The sequence below is a fragment of the Diadema antillarum genome, unplaced genomic scaffold (assembly GCF_040938485.1).
Source record: "Diadema antillarum isolate AM-2024a unplaced genomic scaffold, OU_Dant_1.0 seq00001116_RagTag, whole genome shotgun sequence".
NCBI lineage: Eukaryota > Metazoa > Echinodermata > Echinoidea > Diadematoida > Diadematidae > Diadema > Diadema antillarum.
In genome coordinates, this window is record NW_027271930.1 from 811,871 (window position 1) to 832,896 (window position 21,026).

Here is a 21,026-nt window from a genome sequence, read left to right on the forward strand (position 1 = left end):
TGTTTTGTCCATATATCAGGATGAAACAAATTTAAATCAAAGTCTACATGATATGTTCAACATTTTCAGTTTAAATGGTGGAGACTGGACAGCAATAATGACATTATCAAACAGAGATATAAATAATAAAGAATATCAATGAATGTTTGTTGTCATATTACCAGGTAAGGGAAAGCAAAACTGTTTTGGTACACATGATAGAGGAAAGTCATATATTCCTCTAACTCAACAAAAGTGCTTGAAGTAGAATGAATTAATTTTTTTCTCAAGTTTTACTATATCTGCTTCAAAATCGAGGTCTTGCATGAGAACTTTGTGTAACATTTGTACAAGATGTCATCTTAGTTTACAACTACTACTATGAACATACCAATTGTGAAAATGTTGCATGGAATACCTTTGTACAAAAGAACACGAATAAATCCCCCAATTACTACTTTGGATGAGTGCATGATGTATGCAATGAAAGAGTGAGAGTGGTGCATTGTACCATTACTGGACTCAGGATTGTCATGTCTCAATATTACCTAAACAATCTGGAGGAAAAAAAAAGACAAGGAAAGTCATGTTTTAAATTTTGAAGATATCAGAATGACAGGTGACTAGATACCAAATACTGATTTTAAAAAATTTCCAAGAAGTTCTACCTCAAATGAGGTTGTTTTGTACTGACTGTGAACAGCGTGCAACTGTAAAGGAGATAGACTTGCTAAATGATATTACTGATCCCTTCCTGTCTTCACAAATTAACTTTTGTGTCAATCATGAAGACATGGATGCAACTGTTATGAAACTTAATGGAAAAGACCTACGAGTTTGTAAACAGTAACAGAGAAAGGTAAAAGAAGGCTCATGGAATGGACAGTGTGCTTGGTTTCATAATTATGTTTCAATGGATAATTGATTACTAAATATCATGAAGGCATTGGGCTTAAAATATCCTTTGGGACTCAACTTCAAACCAACAAAGTCCACTCATAAGGCAACTAAAGTGAGAGCAAAATTTATCTACTTTCAAGAGCTGATGTCCTACGCTGACATGTTTGCATGAAATGACCATATGGTATAGCATATCATACTATGATATGTTTTGTCTTTATGCATGGAAATTGCTAAAAATAAATAACTACACTGCAATACTTACAATAAATGTGCCATTACAGGGTATCTGAATTTCTTGTACTTACTTTTTAAATACATATGAGAAAAAGCAACATTCAAAACTTAAGACAAAAAAGGACAAATGCCATCTACATAGAGATGGTTCACTTTATCCCTAGACAAGTACAATGCTGCATGACAAACCAAATTGACAGCATGATGAACACAGACGTTGCCAATTTGACAAGAGTTAGGGCTTCTTCATCTTTCAATAGGACAAAGAAAAATAACATTACAGTTGTTTGTAACATTACACCATGAAGACTACAGAAAAAAAAAGCAAGGGATCATTACAAGGAGAAAAAAGGCCCTTTTATCAAAAAATTGCTACCATAGAAAACAAGAGTGCATTTTTTGTATCTGAAAATACTTGCACGTCTTACAAATAGAGCATTTTCAGATCATCAAAATACACACAAAAAAAGTGATTTATGTCAAAAATTATTCGAGAAGGCAGACAATCTCTGTAAATATAATGTCTGGCACTTCAGGCTAAAAAGTCTCTTGTATACAAGTTGGTCATGATCAAGTAAGGGTGTTCATTTTTGTCTCCCTCTCTCATTATGAATACACATACAATGGACAAACTTTATACACAAATATATTACTTATTACCTCACAACTTCATATTGACTAGTACAAATACACCAGTCAAATGTATTTTGTTGTTTTCTTATAAATAGTACAAAAATGCCAATAACTTACTTTTTGGCAAATACTTTCATTACAATACAGGATCAGTAAAATAGAATAGGAATTATTTGGCAGCTAGCTTAGAGAAGATGACTTCTGAAGAAAAGTCTCCTCTCCAATTCAAACAGTTGCCAACTTCTTTTGACTGCTTTCATTAGAAACATTCAAGTTGGACAAGGAATATCCTGCCACCCCTTACAAAGTGGCAGCTGTTATCAAATGTCATGTGGACTACTACTGTGAAAGATTTTTTTTTTTCTAAATGGAAGAACTAGAAGTGATGTCATATCTACATGGTAACACTGTCTTAAAAAGCTTACAAATTTTGTGCGTGGTTATTACCTCTCCATTATAGATATCACGTTTTGAGTCTTTAGTCTGTCTTTGATAAAGAACAAAACCTCTCATTGTCATTTGCAAACAGCAATCAATTGGCAAATTTGATGCTTAGAGTCCCACTCAGTTACTTCTAGAAATATCTTCCATTCTGTTGGTTTAAAAGAAAATAAAACAAGATAACCAAACAAAATATCAACACTGTATGGGAACAGAGAAAGATGATATAAAGGAAAGGGAAATTGCAAGGCAGGTGGCTAGTGTGTCACATCAGCATTGAACTTCATCCCCTCATCATTCAGAGTGAAAAGAATAAAGCAGGAACATATGGTGGCATTGGGAAGTGAAAATATTGAGCTAAGCTCTTATAACGCCCAACGCAATAACAGGATTGGTTTACAGTAGCAGCATTCACAATATTTGATGAAAAAAAAATTAATAAATTAGTAAAAATGTGCAAAGCCCTCGTACACAGGACAGTGCCATTGTTACACACTTGTGAGCTGGCCGAGTTAAAAGTGGGCAAATCAAATTGAGTGAACTTTTTTTGGGACATAAACTCTTCACTGCCCTTGAATCAAAACTGTTAAAAAAAATAAAAATGTTGAGTTACCAGGGAATAAATGACACGGCTGAAAAATCTGCTGCTAGCCAGAGTCTCTTTAACAACCATTTCAGCTGAAATTTGGGATGGGACACACTGCTCCTTTGAGGAACAGACAAACACAAGGACTGCAGAGCGGGATGACTGATGAATGGACATGAAACTTGACTACACATGGAAATCATCTATCAAAGTGGAATGACTATGATATTGCAAGGTAATAAGCTCTCGACACACAGAACAAGTAAAGATTCTCCATTAAATTTAACCCTATGCAATTTAGGTATCTACAATGAAAATGTTATGAAACAGCAAAGGAGTGATGTTTATTCTGTTCTTGAAGGAGTATTCAAAAATATGTTTGGGACTAATGCCTGCTTAACAACAGCATATAAACTCTCTTTCACTTAGAAAGAAGCAACAAGAAAAGGAAAACCTTCGAGCTTTTAAAGGGGGTAGGGAGTGGAGACTGAACTATTCATGGGAACTGACAGATTGAGAGGCAATGAGAGCAGGATATAGAATATTTACCTTGAGGGACATCCTCTTAAGTAAAGAATAGTCGTTTCCAGGAAATTCAAAAGAGTTGTTTCATTGGCAAGAGTTGTCACATGGATTCAACATGACAGCATAAAAAAAAGGGGACTATAGACAAAAGTAAAAGAGAATTCATGGAAAAGAGACAGGAACACTGCACAGTAAAGACCAAATTCTGAATCATTCTAATAAAAATCTTGATTTCCATTTAACTAGAAATCAACCATTCCAGCTCCTAAAGCAGCATTCTGTACCAGTATTCTTATCAGAATGGTCCACTCACGCATTATGCCTTTGTAATGTCATTGGGAGATTCTTTTGGTGGGGAATTATGCCTCACAAAATCGAATTAAAAAAGCCCACACATGAATGGAGAATCTTTTCTATAAGTTAACATTGACAAGTTCTGCATAAGCTATGACAAGACTTAAAACCAATACAAACGTCCACATGCTGTGCATTTGGGTGAATAATAACGAATTAAAAGATTTAAAAGCAAAATAGCAAAACAAAGATAGTAGAAGAGGAATGCACTTTTGTCATCTACATAGCTGCCTCGTGGCTTGAGTTGAAAAACATATCATTGGCACAGAGAAGTCAACAATAATCATCTAAAAAAAAGAATAAAAGGTCACAATACAAGACAGCCACATTAAAACAAACTCTGATAATGAAGATTTTCAAAACTAGCACCTTTATCTACAAGATCCTTTAAAGCTGAGATTACAGATGGGGTTGCTAAACAGAGTCAAACACAGAGAAACAAACCTCTTCATAACATGCATTTTTTGAACCACAACTGCAATTACCTTGAATCCACTATGCACAGTACAGATACATTGCCTATCATCAATTAAATAAGATTAAAATACTACAGGAAAATAAAAGATGTGTAACTCAGTGAGTGAGAAAGTGAGAGAGAGAGAGAGAGAGACAGAGCAGAGAGACAGAGAGAGACAGAGAGAGACAGAAAGACAGATGAACAGAAGAACACAAAGGACAGCCAGATGTAAGAAAGAGACAAAAGTGGAGAGATGAGAGATTTGATAAAAATTAGTTACTTTGAATTGCAGAAACTACTCCACAAATATGATCAATTGGTTATTCAAACTTGAATACAATACTAATACTGTTCTCACGTTTTTGGACGCCTTCTTTTTTTTTAAAACAGAAAATGTATCAATATCTGAAGCCCACCACTAAGACAGCCACTGAATTGTCATGATTTCTTCTTACATACTAGTATCATACTTGTCACGCTCAATATAGTTTACACATGTACATTGACGTACTGGACTTGATCTACACAGACTTTCTTTACACAAGTTGTTATAAGGTCCTTTTCTGACACGCGTTTTTTTTTTTTTAATATAAGTCTAATAACCACTCATTCTTTTTTTGCTTTTGTTTGTGTTTTCCACAGCTTCAATCTCGACTAATACAACATTCGGAACAACAGTAGATGGATGAAAAACCAAAGCTAACCAAGAAAATAACCATATGTAAAAGCTAGATGTACATCAAGGCATGCAGACATGATAAAAAATTCTCATGAAACTTTGTGACCTGCCTCTGACAAATGGAGAACCTGGTCTATAAACTATGCAATGTACTGACATTGCTGTTAAATTGAATAAGGTTGTCTTTCACCATCCCCCCCCCCAACTTCATTTACAAAGCTAAGTCTTTGTAGCAAAGAATATAAAGTTACTTTGTGAATGACTAGTGTACATACAACTTTATGTAGTCAACAGTTAAATTATGAAATGAATCTTGATAAAGATACCCTGGTAAAGTGCATTCAGACCAGAAATTCTCAGAATTTATATTGAGATCTGACACAAGTGGTTCAAGAGTGCTTGGTCACATGGGTTATGGAGCCTGGCAGATTTTTTTCCCCTTCTTTTATAACAGCAAACTTTGCATGAGATCAGAATGAAATCTGAATAATCCATACCTTCAGAGCATCAACATGGCCTCAAAACTTCTGTTGCTCAAAATAGTTGATATTAAAATCTTGATGACTTATTTCCTCATTGATGGAAAAGCAAACCAAAAAACAAAAACATGGTACATATCGTACATTGGTACATCGTTTCATCGCAGACATTTTTTCCCCTTTTAAAAAAAAAAACTCAAAAGAGCTGTCTTTCACATCATTCAGTATGACTTTCAACATGACAGTGGGATGAGAGTAGGGTCAATGTCAAGTTCCCCATCTGTACAGAGCAGGTCACGTCTGTCCAACCAATGAGAGAGCTACTACTACTTTTGCACACAGCTGTCGCAATACAATTTGATTTGATTTAATGACTGTACAGCTCATTGTATCTCTGTGAGGAAATACAATCCTTTCTCTCCCACCATCCAACCAAAGTCTACAACTTTCTTTACAAGGCTCTCAAGAATATTTTGGGTTTCTCCATTTTTCCTTATTTTTTTTTTTTCAAACAAAATATCTGCCTCCCCGTGACTTGATAGGGAGACGATAGATATATAGCTAGCCGAAAGAGAAGAAGAAAACAAATTACTAATCAATATATATTGACATATATGCAAACAAGTTGCATATCACATAGTTAGGAATGGAGCAAATTTATGCATCATAATATTATGATGTTCCAGTGAGTAGAAAGAGAAACTGAGAAAATCCTTCTACTCACAAACATATTTGTCCCTTTTACTCCAAAAAGAATGTGCAGTGACAGTCCTAAATAAAATACTGCTGGATCAACCAACAAAAATGCTGTCACTTATTTGCCATTTTAAAATGTTAGTTATCAGTATCATACATACTTACAAATTCTTGAAAGCGCCCAATACACTGACTTGTTCTGACTTTTGGTCTCTTTGTCTCTCTCTCTCCCTCACTTGTTTTGTTTTTTCTTACTATCGCAAAGTGGTCAGGGAGACGCGATTTCTGAAGACACAAGTCTTCATCCCCATATCATATGCTACAAGGGCTGGCCGAGAGAGTGAGAGAGGTTTTTGGTTGTTTCTGTGGGAGGAAAGGGATATATTACACCCTACCATTTCAATTTCTCTCATTGTCATTGCGACACACCATGCTTATGATGGGGGGGCTTTTTTTACACCATATATACAAAAGCACCAGCCCACTTTCAGTCTAGTGCACTAAACAGTTGCCTGCTAAGCTTTGCTTTCACTTTTTTTTTTTTTACATTTTTTAAAATTTTTATCGATGACCATTTCATGACACTGGCATGTTTCAACATTTTGTTTGTTAGATTGAAGCTATAATACAGTCTTCACCTCCTTACATCTTTTGGAGGTATTTCCATTATTCTATTCAATTTTGTTGTTGTTTTTGTCTTGATTTCTATTCTTCGTTTCCTTTTTTCACTGACAATGGGGATATTTTCTTTGTTGCTTTTTTTTTTCTTAGACCCCTTGCCCCTGGCAATCATTCGTATTCGTCTCCCTCGTCATCATACTCCTCGTCATCCTCCTCATCACCCTCGTCATCGTAGAGGACCTGTTGATGTGATGGTCCCTGCAATTCGCCATTGTAGCTGGACGCAGCCTGGGCCATGGCCATGCCTGTCATCATGCCTGGCTGGGGGTTGTGGGGAACCATAGTGGGTGGAGGGTGGTGCTGCTGAGGGGGCGGCACCATGGGCTGAGGGGCTGGTCTAGGGGCACTCGTGGCTGCCACTAGCCCCTTCTGCAAATACAAGATTTCAGAAAAAAAAAATGACAACAGGCTACGAAGAAACTCAGAAAACAAGAACAAGTACTGAAGATGCACACATTTGCCAAACAGCACCACTGACATACGACTTCATAAGCACACATTTTGGTGAAAATGACAAAGATTTAGTAATCTGCAAAAAAAAAAATTACTTGATGCTCTAACAAAATACTGTAAACCATAAATGTTAGCTTGCATTTTAATTTCGCAAATTTCGTGAGAGCCAAAATTCGCAAAATTAAATTGCACACGAAAATTCTAGTCTACATTATATGCATTGAATGCCAGAGGCAATTAATGATAATTTTATGTTGTAAAAAAATATCTTGCTTTACAGTATGGACTTTTGGTACATATAATGTTGAAATACATTCTTATAACATTTGCATCTTGGAACATGTCAGCTATCGGTGAGATATTCATTTTCTTGGTCAGAGCATGGCATACAACATTGACCTACATCTGTCATGCAAAGATCATCAAAATAGACGACCAATACTATCATATATATACACTAAACATATCATTTCAACTTTTTTGTGACAGAAAAACAGTGCACATAACATGCCAATTACAGGTACAACTGTGGCTTGGTCAAATAATCAAAACAAAATCCAGAAAAGAGGATGGAGTCCCCAAAGAAATCTTTAAAACCATGTATTGACTAGTCACAAATGACCCATTTTACTGACTGGTGACTGATTATGTATTGACCAGTCACAAATGACCCATTTTCCTGACTAGTAACTGATTGAAGGGATGTAGAGGTCGGTCTCTCGCTGGTCTCACCTTCTTTCTCCACTCCTCCATGGCTGCCTGGTAGGTCTTGTACTCAGTAGCCACCCTCTCCAGGTAGGGCTTCTTCTGCTCGTCTGTCAGCTTGTTCCACTCCTCTCCACAGATCTCAGTCAGGCGACGCCCCTTCTCTATTGTCTTCCCCTTCATCTGTTCGCGGAAATCAGTCAGGAAGTAAAAGTAGGCTGTTGGGGGCTTCTTGGGCTTGTCCGGGTCGCGCACCTTCCTGTAGACGGAGATCTGGGCGGCAGCAAAACAAACGACAATCCAATTACCTTATGGAATCTGGGTGCACAGCACCTTCATGCAGAGAAATCATTTGTGATGCCAACGCATTTTAAGCAGAAAAGGCCCAGGCGCACCATAAACATCACTTCTGAAAGTGTTCTTAAATATTATAAGATGAGCTTTTATCTTGGAATGCATTGCAATCATCACTTCATGAGTACATACCATAATATGCAGGCAAAAGCATTATCGTAAACCTCATATCTACAAAATGTTCAGGAGAGCAAAAACCATTGGCAGCTAGAGCACTATGATATCAAATGGGATAACCTTTCCTTTGACATGTCGTGGTGGCTTCATGTTGGGGGTTAAACAGCTAGGATTTGGAGAGAACACCACTTGACTGATTATCTGACCATTCAATCCAAAAAAGTCATTTTCACCAAAACTTGAGAACCAAGGTCTTGTCACCCCAGCGACAATATACATGTACATACAGCCTTTAAAGGGGAAGGCTAGTAACTGATCAGTGGGAATCAGTGGAAATGCTGGGAGATGATTGTTCCAATCCTTATGGGATTCATTCAAGAGTTCATTGTATATCTATTGTTGTGTGAAAATGATTTGCTTCAGAACGGTCTCATATTCAAGTAATGTGCAAATTAATACTCCGTCACTGACCACGGACGCTAACCTGGAAGCATTAAACTGCACATTACTTGAATATGAGACCATTCTGAAGCAAATCATTTTCACACAACAATAGATATACAATGAACTCTTGAATGAATCCCATAAGGATTGGAACAATCATCTCCCAGCACTGATTCCCACTGATCAGTTACTAGCCTTCCCCTTTAAGAATATGAACAAAAAGGACATTTGAAGAACATTTAAAATAAATGTCGTCTTGTCTGAGAGAGTTCATGCAGTCAATGTGTTCATGCACATAGCAAAAATTAATGTTTGTCACATTTCAGTCAACACGGTAACCACAGCAGCATGGAATTCTTTGCTCTGTGTGGAAACATTTCGTCCCTTGAGACCAACTGTACAGGGAAGTACATAGTGTACCAGAATATGTTCTTCTACATTTCAAATGCTTGGAATATTCTGTAATCTCTTATCCATGTGCTGTCCTTACATCAACACCAGACTGCTCAAGCCAACACATGTGCACAAGAACACTGAGAACTGCAATGCTAATACCATTTTCCATCTATGATTTGACTGTAAGGTTTTTGTCACTCCTACATGTTATAATCATTATAGTAAATAAAGATTTGCATAAACAGTGTGTCCAAGGGCAGATTTTTACACTTAGTTCATTCTTATCCCTGTAAAGAGATTTCCTGCATAAAAGCCCCCCCTTTCACAAAATAAAGCAAGACAACAAAACATCTTGTTCTCATCCCAAAACCTCAACTGCCCCTCCCCAATCACCAGCTAGCTAGCAAAGCTTTAGTTAATCCCTGCAATCCAGGGCACAATAAACCTGCTATACCACAGCCAGACCACAATAGGAGCATGACTGAAGATCCACAACAGCATTTCACATCCTTAATCCAGCCCTTTGAGATAACCCCCCAATTTGTTGCTCTCCTACTCTTGAAAACTGTGGTGGAGGCTCATTGCAAAACCAGACCACAATGCCAAACAAATGAGGGCTCTCTTTTCATCTCTCAACCAGCAGATACAACACAGTAATATAGCTTTATTGAAGTTTCTGAGCGATGTGATAAAACATGTTTGTGCATTCCCCCCTCCCCCTCCCACATTTCTTTGTCTCATCCTTCTCTTAAAGGCCTTATCAAAGTTTGTAGGTGAGCTCCAGACTCGAGTAACATGTTTCATGTTAACATACAGCTTATGTTGTTTGTGAATGATAGGAAATTCTGATTTTGAGTTATCAACTGCCTCTAAGACTGACTGTAAATCCACTACCATTCAAGTATCTTACAACTGATCAGACACAGTTCATAATGGTATTATTTCAAGGCCAGTCAAGTTTCAGTAATTAAAAAACAACAACAATCATTCCACACAAAACTTCCACCAAAACACCCCCCCCCAAAAAAAAAAAAAAAAATCTAGTGTCGTTTGAAAGTAATGCATTTGCTCTCCTCTATTAGATATCTAAGAAGCATCCCAGCTAACCTTACACTGTAATATTGTGGAGGTATGTGTTTTGTCATCTCCACTTCTTTTATGTCCTTTGCAACTTGCAGATAGATGTCAATGTACAAACAAGGAAAAGTAGAAATTACGCGGTGCGTAACATATGTCCCCGCCGGAAGTAGCATTTTGTAACAAAATGTGCAATATAGGTAAAAAATCAAGGTCAAAGGTCAAAGAAGTCAAAGGTCAAAATTCTGTGTAGAAGTTTTGAAGCCCTCACCTAGTGCCATCACATAAAGCAAATGGAATCGAAATTGGGTTAGAAATGGCGAAGGAGTAGCATTTTGTAGCCAATGTACAATATAGGTCAAAAATCAAGGTCAAAGGTCAAAGAAGACAAAGGTCAAAATTCTGTGCAGAAGTTTTGAAGCCCTCACCTAGTGCTATCACATAAAGCAAACGGAATCGAAATCGGGTTAGAAATGGCGAAGGAGTAGCATTCTGTAGCAAAATGCACAATATAGGTCGAAAATCAAGGTCAAAGGTCAAAGAGGTCAAAGGTCAAAATTCTGTGTAGAAGTTTTGAAGCCCTCAACTAGTGCCATCATATAAAGCAAACGGAATCGAAATCGGGTTAAAAATGGCGAAGGAGTAGCATTTCGTAGCAAAATGTACAATATGGGTCAAAAATCAAGGTCAAAGGTCAAAGAAGTCAAAGGTCAAAATTCTGTGTAGAAGTTTTGAAGCCCTCACATAGTGCCATCACATAAAGCAAACGGAATCGAAATCGGGTTAGAAATGGCGAAGGAGTAGCATTTTGTAGCAAAATTTACAATATAGGTCAAAAAATCAAGGTCAAAGGTCAAAGAAGTCAAAGGTCAAAATTCTGTGTAGAAGTTTTGAAGCCCTCACCTAGTGCCATCACATAAAGCAAACGGAATCGAAATCGGGTTAGAAATGGCGAAGGAGTAGCATTTTGTAGCAAAATGTACAATATAGGTCAAAGGTCACGGTCAAAGGTCACGACTGAAATTCTGTGTAGAAGTTTCAAAGCTCCCATGTAGTGCTATCATATAAAGCAAACAGAATCAAAATTGGCTGATAAATGACAGAGAAGTAGCAAATTGAAGATTTTGATCACACACGGACGCACACACGGACACACGGACGGACGGACGGACGGACGGACGGACGGACGGACGGACACACGGACGGACGGACGGACACACGGACACACACACGTACGGAGCCCGTTTCATAGTCCCCTGCTCGAACTCGTTCGGCGGGGACAATAAACTTGAATCAAATACAGAGGGACAGTTGCTTTCATCAGAGAGGTATTCAACATGACCGAGTTTATGGTAAGAATTATAAAAAAAAACAACACATTATTTCATAAGTGACAAATGACACTACAACTACCCTGGTATTAATAGTTGTACCTCCTTTGACATAATCTTGGTAAAATAGCCAAAGATCTAGAACTCTCTGCAAATTGAATGCCGTGATTGAATATCCCCTTACACTCATACACACACATGCACATTTTCTGTAAAATGGCAGCTTACTACAGCTGCACCGAGAACCTTCAAAGACACCTACATCAGAAATACAGGATGTGGTATCCTAATAGGAAGTCACAAAGGAAGATCAGCCATTCCCACCCTAACTCAGTCTCTTTCTGTTGCCGGTACATTTCACAACTGTTGAGTGTTTCCAGCACTCAATACATCCAGTGTGTTAAACAACGAGTAAATTCTTCTGACAGTCATCTTTTAAATGCAGTATGTACGGAGGATGGATAACTTGATAATGCCATTTTTTGGGGGGTAAATCTTTTGTCTATGGTCTCTTGCCTGTAGCTGGGTAACCTTGCAGGCAAGACACATGGGAAGAAGGCCTAGCACAATGGACAATAAGAGGGCGCTACTGAACCCATCTTCATTTACCTCTGCCTCATATCGTTTCCTGTCGACACAGGCCTTCTCCTGGAATGGTGACTTCTCGGTGTCTGTCATCGAACTCCACTTCATCCCACACGCCTTGGTGATCTCACTCGCCTGTTGTTAGCCAAAGACAGAAAGACAAGGGTTACGACAGGTTGCAAGAGCCAGAGCTAGCCAATGTCTAGCCAAGTGTAAACTATACATATATCCAAACTAATAGACTACAAGTATGAGATGAAACGGAAAGAAAGGGAAAGTGAGAGACAGAGAAATTGGCACAGATTGATAGTATTACTTACCATGTAGCTTAAAGCTAAGTATTGAATGAAATAATTCAGTGTTCCACAAGTCATGTTTTTATATACTCTCTTACTATGACTGTTTATTTGTTGAAAGACACATTTGATAGAACCTGACACTGCGCATGTATGTTTTTATTAAAACATTGAACAAGTGATTTGATTCTAGCTTTATAAGACATGATGTTATGAGGCAGCATCCTCATTCTCTGTCTCTCTCCCTCTTTCTTCCTTTACAACACATTTTGTACACACTACCCTAACAAATTTTATGCAGCACAAAAGGTCACTTTTATGAGAGCTTCTTTTGAGTGATCAACCTGCACAACTGTATTCAAGGATAACTTCAGAAGACACAATGGTTGTATACACAAAGTAATGTTCAGTAGAGTCCCCCACTGAAAATGCATGAGAGTAAAATGGCCACAACAACTACCCATGTTCCATTTAAACGTAGGAAGCAATCATTATCACCTACATACAGGTAACACATATTGTGATTCAAGAACAGAATCACTATGGGCGAGTTGACATGGCTACATGTACTCACTGTACATGACACAAATCTTGTAGATTCTGCATGTGTTCCTATATTACAGTATACACCTGTATGGGCTTACACGAACATGGCACATGCACTGTCATGTGGTTTACGGGAGTGTGTATCTAATACTCCAGTTGGTGCTACACACACAAACTACTACTGCATTCACAAGGGGAAGGGGGAGTAAACGATGAATGAAGCATTAGGAATACATAACCAATTCACATGCAGCTACCGTGGTTAACGCACAAGATCCCTCAGGTCATTAACCAATCACGAACCATCTCAACTCGATTAACAACCCTGTGCTGCGGAGATGGGCGTTAGCATGAATGAACCACACCAGTCATACTTTGAAGCATACGAGCCTGGGACACATCAAGATATAGGTCATCTGACCTCGGATGGGGATATTACACAATGCAATCTGTCTTTTCATCCCCATGAAAAATTTAGGTGTACCTTGTGCCAAATAAGAAAAAAAAAGAAAAGAAAAAAGAAGAGTAGAATGTATGTACACATTTGTATGATGGCTAACTCCTCTAGAGAGTCATAGTTTTAAGGGATCATATAGTTTTGGTTGAGACCTAACGTCAGGTTTCTAGCATTTTTTTTTTTTTTTTTTTTTTTTTGGTGAGATAACGAGAAACCACTAATGAAATATGAAAGAGCACATGATTCCAAAAGGAATTCACCGTTTATTTGATGAAAATTGGTTTTGAAATGGCTGAGATATCTGAGATCTGAGATGTCTCAGCCATTCCAAAACCTGGAATACCTCATAGAATGGTATTTTCTGTACCATTTCATAAGTGATTTCTTGGTATCTTGCAAAAAATTAAGAGCCCAAAACTCATCTCCACCAATACTATACCATCCCTTTCAATAAGCAGAGCTAACCTGATACTATATGTTCAATGAAAGTAAATCGTTATCATTACCGTGAGAAGTCAAATCTCAATCTCTCATGGATGACTACATATGTTCACTTTAGAGATAGAGGAGTAACATCACTTAAGATGTCTTAAAATTAGTTACAATACAGCTCAAGATGTCATTCAGATAAAATGGAAGTACACCAAATAACTTGGTTCTTACACACCCTACAACAATAAACCTAAACTGTAAAATGCAAATTTGTGTGAATCTTTACTATGAGAACTAGAAGCTCATATAGGACTTAAACCAAATGGAAGTCATGCTCATTGGTGACAGTACGTGTTTTTGGTGACCATGAATGGAGCAACCAGATATGTTGGAAAATGCATTATTAAATGCAGCCATATCTTGTTTAATGCAACTGATTGGGGAATAAATATCATGCACACCACTGCCTCTTTCCAAAGGCCCATTTACACATTTGGTGAAATACTGTGGTACTTTGTGTGATATTTTGTAGTGCGAATGCAAGCAAGCTTAGTGAATGCAGGGTGGTCCACAACTTGAAATTTAAGCTTGTTGCTAGCTCAGAATCTGAGAATATTGCAGAAAATGTATGTGCACAGAGTGCATATCACGAGTACGCAGTACGCAATATTTCACAGCTAATCTCTCTTTGTGCTGCTTATATTCAGTGTTCTCTCTCATGTTTTGCACACAAAATCTAAGTACCAGGTAGTTTGATGTTTATATCTTTTGTACATGTTTTCCACATGTTTGAATTCATTTTATTTGAGCTTGTTGCAAATTCTTGAGGATGTTGCACAAGAATTTGAGCATGTTGCAGTGACATGCTGATACCAAGTAATCAATTCACAAGCTTTCATCTCCCTAATGCCGTAAAATTAAATCCACATCATTAAAATATGTAAAATGTTTCATTTTTTCCCTAAAATGTAATTGGGCTGTACTAAGACTTAAAAACTACACACTACCACAAACATCTACAAAAAGAACAAAAAACAAAAAACTGCCTACATGTCTACAGGCGCCTACCACAAAGTTTTATTTTAGATATTATGCTATACATAGCAAAATTTCCTGAAACTCCTATCACCCCCCCCCCCCCCCCCCCAGCAACAAAAAAAAAAAAATCCCACCTAACTGAGCAAGAATTTTAGGATACAAGTAATATCCAATGGCACTCTATATTCATTGGATTTCAGCAGGCACTGCATCAAACCTTGTATCCACATTTACAAGCCATTGAGAGCATGGAGGGCAATGCACAGGGATCATATACTCCAAGGGCAGAGCCTTAATAATGCATGTGATGTTAACCGCTAGCACCCTTAAATATTAACACAATGATCATATTCTTGTTACATTCTGTAAAGTCTTGTACACAGTAATCATACTGATTTCATGGCAGAGTATTTCTTAAATTCTGCACTCATTCAGTATTGCTACATTCTGTGCTAACATTTGAGAAGAGTGTGCCATTTCATAAAGATATAATACAGACAGACGCTTTAATCCTATTGGGATACCATTGATGTATGTTAGATACCAGAAGCATTGACATGACATTCAGAATATCATGCACTTGAACAGTAAGTGCATGAATATACTCCTTCCCTGCTAGTTCTTGACAATTGAGTCATGAGGGATAATTTCCAGTAAAACTAATTCCTAGACAAATTTCACGGAAGGCTGCGATCACTCCGGGAAACTGGTATATATTCACTTGGAATAAGTCTCTCCACCTCAATTTACTGTGAAACCAGAATTTTTTTGCGCGCATGAAATTTTCACGAATTTTGTGAGGGACCAAAATTTACAAACTTAAAATGCACACAAAAGCTCTCGTCTACTCTATGCATTGAATGCCAGTGGCAATTTGTGAAAATTCTGTGCCCCCCCCCCCAAAAAAAAGGCTGTCAGCTACAATTCACGAAAATATCATATTGCTCATTTACAGTATTAAGTAGAATACAATCTTTCATCAGCTAGCATACATGTACACTTGTAGCTTTACAATTGTGGTATCCTTGGGTGCGCTCATACTCAACTTTCTTTTTTGTAACATACTGTAAAACAACGAATGTTTGCATGCATCTTAATTTCGCAAATTTTGTGAGAGCCAAGATTCGCGTAATCAAAATGCATGCGAAAGTTCTTGGTTACACTATATGCATTGAATGTTAGAGGCAACTCGCGAAAATTTCATGCCATGAAAATAATGTGTTTTACAGTAATCAAACTTTTGAAACCCGTTGAACTCAAAATATAATTGCAATGCAACTCATTTTGATATTTTACTGATCATAGAATTGCAAAATGCTTATTCAAAACACGCAAAAAGGTGTGTTTACATCGGCAATTCTCCCAAAAGAGGGTTATTGGGCGAGGTATGAATGCAAAATCACGTATTACTATAAAGATGTTTATATTGATGACCTCTCCACACCTTTCTGGTTCACATGGAAATGCGTGTGCCCAGCCAGCCAGCTCTTTCCAATATTGCACAATGTGCAATTTGTACATGTGCTGTCTAGTTGGAGCTCCCTTGTTGCATTGGTACTATATGCAGGCACATATATGCATGAACAGCTTGCCACAATTGGGGTTTATCATTTTTCAACAATTTTCCACACCTTCATTGTATCAATTCGTTATTTGAGAGAGAGGTCTTTTGACAATGAGTAACATCGAAGGTCACAGGTGACCTCCATTATAACCAAATACCTGGACGGCAGTTTTCTTTTGTTATATCAAAATTTCACTACAGCTGAACAAATAAAGGCTAAATTAAAATATATATGTAGATAATTTCTTTTTCAAAATCTCAATCTTTCCTTCGTTGTAACAAAATTTTGTTATGATCATACATCATAATGGGAATGCCCTGTATAGGGATGGCAAACGACGCACATGCACACACTCAATTGAAAACTTCTGAGAAAGCGTGGCAGTGCACCCCAATTTAACCTGCCTTCTTGCACAGCGCATGTTTGTGAAATTGGCCCTTTCTCAACCTTGACGAAAAATGAACATTTAACACTACCCCTGTGAACGGTGTTGTGGATGAGCGTTTCAAAGCACTGATTCTGCCTTCGCAAAGTGAGCATAAACTTACCCTTCATATCACAGAGGCAGAGTATTACACACATGCAAGCAACCCTAGAGCTGTCATGCATATTGTAATGGAGATTGTCATCAGTGGAAATATGTCGCCTTTCCCTTAGGTTTTCCACCATGCATTAATTGTGAAAAAATGCACTTGTGAGGAACTTGGAAATGCACAGTAGTCTATCATGTTAAACCCCTATGTGATATGAATCTCCTTCATTGCACTTATGATGTTTAATTGCTTCTTCTATAGAGTAAAAATTATATCCAGAACTAAAAGGAGAAGTGCTCAGAAATAAGAGCATTGAAAAGAGGAAAAGATAAGAGAACCAGATACCCAGTGGGTCCAAGGTAAGCCAGAACATAACAGTTTCAAATATAGGGCACTGCTAAAGACAACCTACCAAATGTGAAAAGCCATAGCCTAGCTGTCCAGAAGGCAAACTTGTTGAATGTTTTCTGACAAATTTAGTGAGAACCGTTGTTTGTTAAACCCTGTTGTTTTTGGTTTTTTAAACGAGGATATTCTGACTGTTTCTACTAGTGTGAATGTATTTCCTCCCTAATGAGGATGGATTGGTAAGGACCACCCTGAATCTCTGAGACGGTCAATAGCACAATCAGGGTATGCAATTGTGTAACAGGGCAAAAATGAAAAAACTTGGTGAAAATGCTTTTTTTGTTGTTTGTTGTAGCTGAGTGTTCAAATTTTCATTTCATGTAAAGAAAGAGTCAAAATTTTGCATTAAACTGCGCATAAATTAGCATTTAAATTAGGGGTGTTGAATTACATTGAAATGACTAATATATTGGAAAAATTCATCAAAAAAAAAAGGAGAATGTTTTTTTCATCTGATATTGCTGTTAGATATTCCTGATAAATATCCCTTTCATTCACCACCAGCACATAGCCATGACATATCACAAAATATGAATGAATTTCATATTTTCACTTCTCAAAATGGATGATCAATTTTGTAGGCATTATTTTGAATTCAAATAAAACCACTTTTACATATTTTATCATATTTCACTTTTGCCAAAGAGTGAAGAGGCGAAACATTCAGGAATAGGTAACAGACATATAGTGGCCATTATTACAAATTTTTATGAAATTAGGGCTGGTACTTTGGAAGATATTATATTTTTCATCAAAAAATTATCTGTACAGTTTGACCTTGAATGTTTGCACAGTGTTTGGATCAATTCTCATATTTGTAACACAGATAGAAGAATGAATGTGAGATTTATGATGACTCGAGTTGATATCCAAGCTGTGACACTCAAACAATGACATATTAAGCCAAAATACTATGTTTTTGCTTATGATATCTTTAGAAATTGAACAAGCATTGAAATATGAACACTGAACACTTATCATATGACCTTCATGCAGTATAACATGGACGTGTATCGCACTTTTTTATGCTCAGCAATTTGTAAAAATATAAAAACGTAAGTTCCTATTGCTCAAATTTGCTAAAATTTTCGCACAATAGATTTCTACATATGTACAATTCATGGTTAAAAAAACAAGGATATTCAATAAGGGGAAAAGATTTTTTAAAGTAGTCAAATTAGGATATACCTCACTGAAAATACTGAAAAACGGCTGCACTTATTTTACTCAGCATTTGAAAATGGCTCAAAACTCAAAACTGGCTGAACATTTATTGGCAAACAGCGCACCATATTGTAGTGTGTCTTCAGTACTTTCAGGAAAAGCAGAAAAATAAGCTGTTTCTCCATGTATAGCTGTACAGCATGGGATAAAAGGTCACAATGTCACAAAAATAAGCCGGCATTACACTCCTACCAGGATGGGACTTCAGACCTTATAACTTTCTCCAGCTGAAAGAACCACTATTTTTTATTGCATGCAAGCAATGCCAGGAAAAAATCCATTAATTTGATACCACACACATAGGGGTAGACTTAAAATATGGACCTGATATCTTGATTTTACGTAAGTTGTAAAACGCTTTTTTTGACGCATTACGTGGGTTTTGGGGGACTTTTTGGTAATTAATCTTTAATAATTAACAGTAAATGAGAAGAAATTAGCTATTGTCTTACCACATGTGATTACTGATGTCCTAGCATGCTGCATGTGAATTTTTAAGTCAGTTGGTGCATTCTTTTAGAAGTTACAATTTTTTAAAGTGAGAAAGTCATGATTGCATACCCTGATTGTGCTTATCACCAGACCTTTTATCAGAGTCAACCTGATATCATGCATTCACACCTGTTACTCCTCACCTACCATGACTTCTACATGATAAACTTTGTTCCAGCAGTTCTGCATTTACAAGAATTTTGGCATTATGCATGCAGTTAATGATCTCACTCTATGATCTTGAGAGTGGTCCAGGTCTACCTGCATAAAGAAGAGTAAGATCCAAAGAAGTGTGTGCATGATGTAGGCAAGACATCATATGCTGGGCAACAGCAATACCTCACTTGAGATTTTGACTTTGAGCAAAACATGATTGACGGAATAAAAGATTATGTGAACGTTTGATACCGTTACGATGTGACTGACTTTCTATGTGGAGATCCATGGAGGATCAAAATTCATTTTTATGACTTAATAGGACAAGACTTAATTACCATATCTGTAGAAATTCTTGGAATCAGAAAGAGTAAATTTTATGAGCTATGACTGTATTCCATATTATGGGGCCATAGCGATATGAAGTGCACTGCTAGAGTCAACAGAACTACCTCTTCTCTTTTTGTAATACGATAGCTTGGATTGGTTAATCACTTGTTACTATGTAAAGCTGTTATTACATCACTTCCTTTCTACTTCCTGTAGTTGTCTTTTTAAATTTCCCTAGGAATAAATATGATTCTATCACACAGACAAGAAAAACTGAGACAGAGCATTAGTCATACTAACCAGATATGAGAGTGTATGGTTGAAAGAGAATACAGCTTAAATAAAGAAGAACTGATTCAAAGAATGTAAAATCACTCAAGTATCAAAGAAATCTCGTCATAATCATCTGGCATCTATAGGTTAAATTCAATATTGAGAATGAAGCATCTTTCTAAAAAAAAAAATGTTTTTACTTTAATGAACGTCTCGTTACTACACCTAATCACAAGAAACATGTAAGTAACTATGTTAAAAAGGTGCATTGTGTTCCTGTTTTGGGGATATTTGATTTCATCTTATCTTAATACAGTAAAAGGATCAGATGTGCACAAACATATGTAAAGCCTACTCTAAAATAGTGCACAGGTTGCAGGTATTGGTGGCATGTGCTGCTGCAACTGACACAATATCTATTATTAATTCTTTTTTCTTTTCATCTTGAATCATGCTTAGAAAAAATAATATATTACAAGACATAATGTCTGAAAATAGTAAAAGTGGAGGGGGTGGGGCAAAGTAGAGAGAGAAATGGAAAGAACTAAAAAGAGAGAGAGAGAGAGTCAGAAAGGAAGAGGGCAATACTTGTAGTGAGAGGGAAATGACAAAACCAGAGGGGAGAAAGACTTAAGAGGAGGCAATATGATGAAAAGAAGAGAGAAATTCAGAGGATGAGGAATAAAACAGGATAACAGTGCACAGATAAGGCATAAAATTCTAAAAACGTATTTCACTCTAATTCCCAGTGGAGGCATTTAGCTGGATCACCAACTGGAATAATTGATCAAATCTCGGGATCTGGCGGGAAGCGACTGCAGCTAGTGTAATTTCTTACTTCCTTGATTTCCCACACCAAATCAATGTCCATTGAGTGACATGCTGAACAGCCTGGATTTGATTAATCAAGGCTCCGTAGTATCCCAAACTCAGTTTGGCTGAGCATTGACAACAAACATCTTTGGTTTCCTTAATGAATCAAGAAAAACAGCAAATTTGTCACATTCAGCTAACATTTTCAAATAACACGCCCCATGACAAGGAACAACAGTTTCCCAATATGGCCTCTAACATACTTCATACAATGCATCTGTGCAACTTACACCTGTCATTTGTGCCTGAAGGAAGATTCAATGGGTAGCTAATATAAGACCAAAACAATAACAT

At 37.1% G+C, this 21,026-nt stretch overlaps 1 protein-coding gene across 3 annotated transcripts in view; it reads right to left on the minus strand.

Moving 5' to 3' along the window:
* Nucleotides 1–2,115: 2,115 nt before the first annotated feature.
* LOC139743858 (uncharacterized) overlaps nt 2,116–21,026 on the minus strand; it is a 66,748-nt gene continuing 47,837 nt past the window's right edge. For all 3 annotated transcript variants that reach the window (XM_071654319.1, XM_071654318.1, XM_071654320.1), the window contains 3 exons: nt 12,134–12,244; nt 7,833–8,078; nt 2,116–7,016 (listed from right to left, as the gene is read on the minus strand). In XM_071654319.1, coding sequence (XP_071510420.1) covers nt 6,756–7,016; nt 7,833–8,078; nt 12,134–12,244 — 618 coding nt within the window. In that variant the 3' untranslated portion in view covers nt 2,116–6,755. The remainder of the gene's footprint in view (nt 7,017–7,832; nt 8,079–12,133; nt 12,245–21,026) is intronic.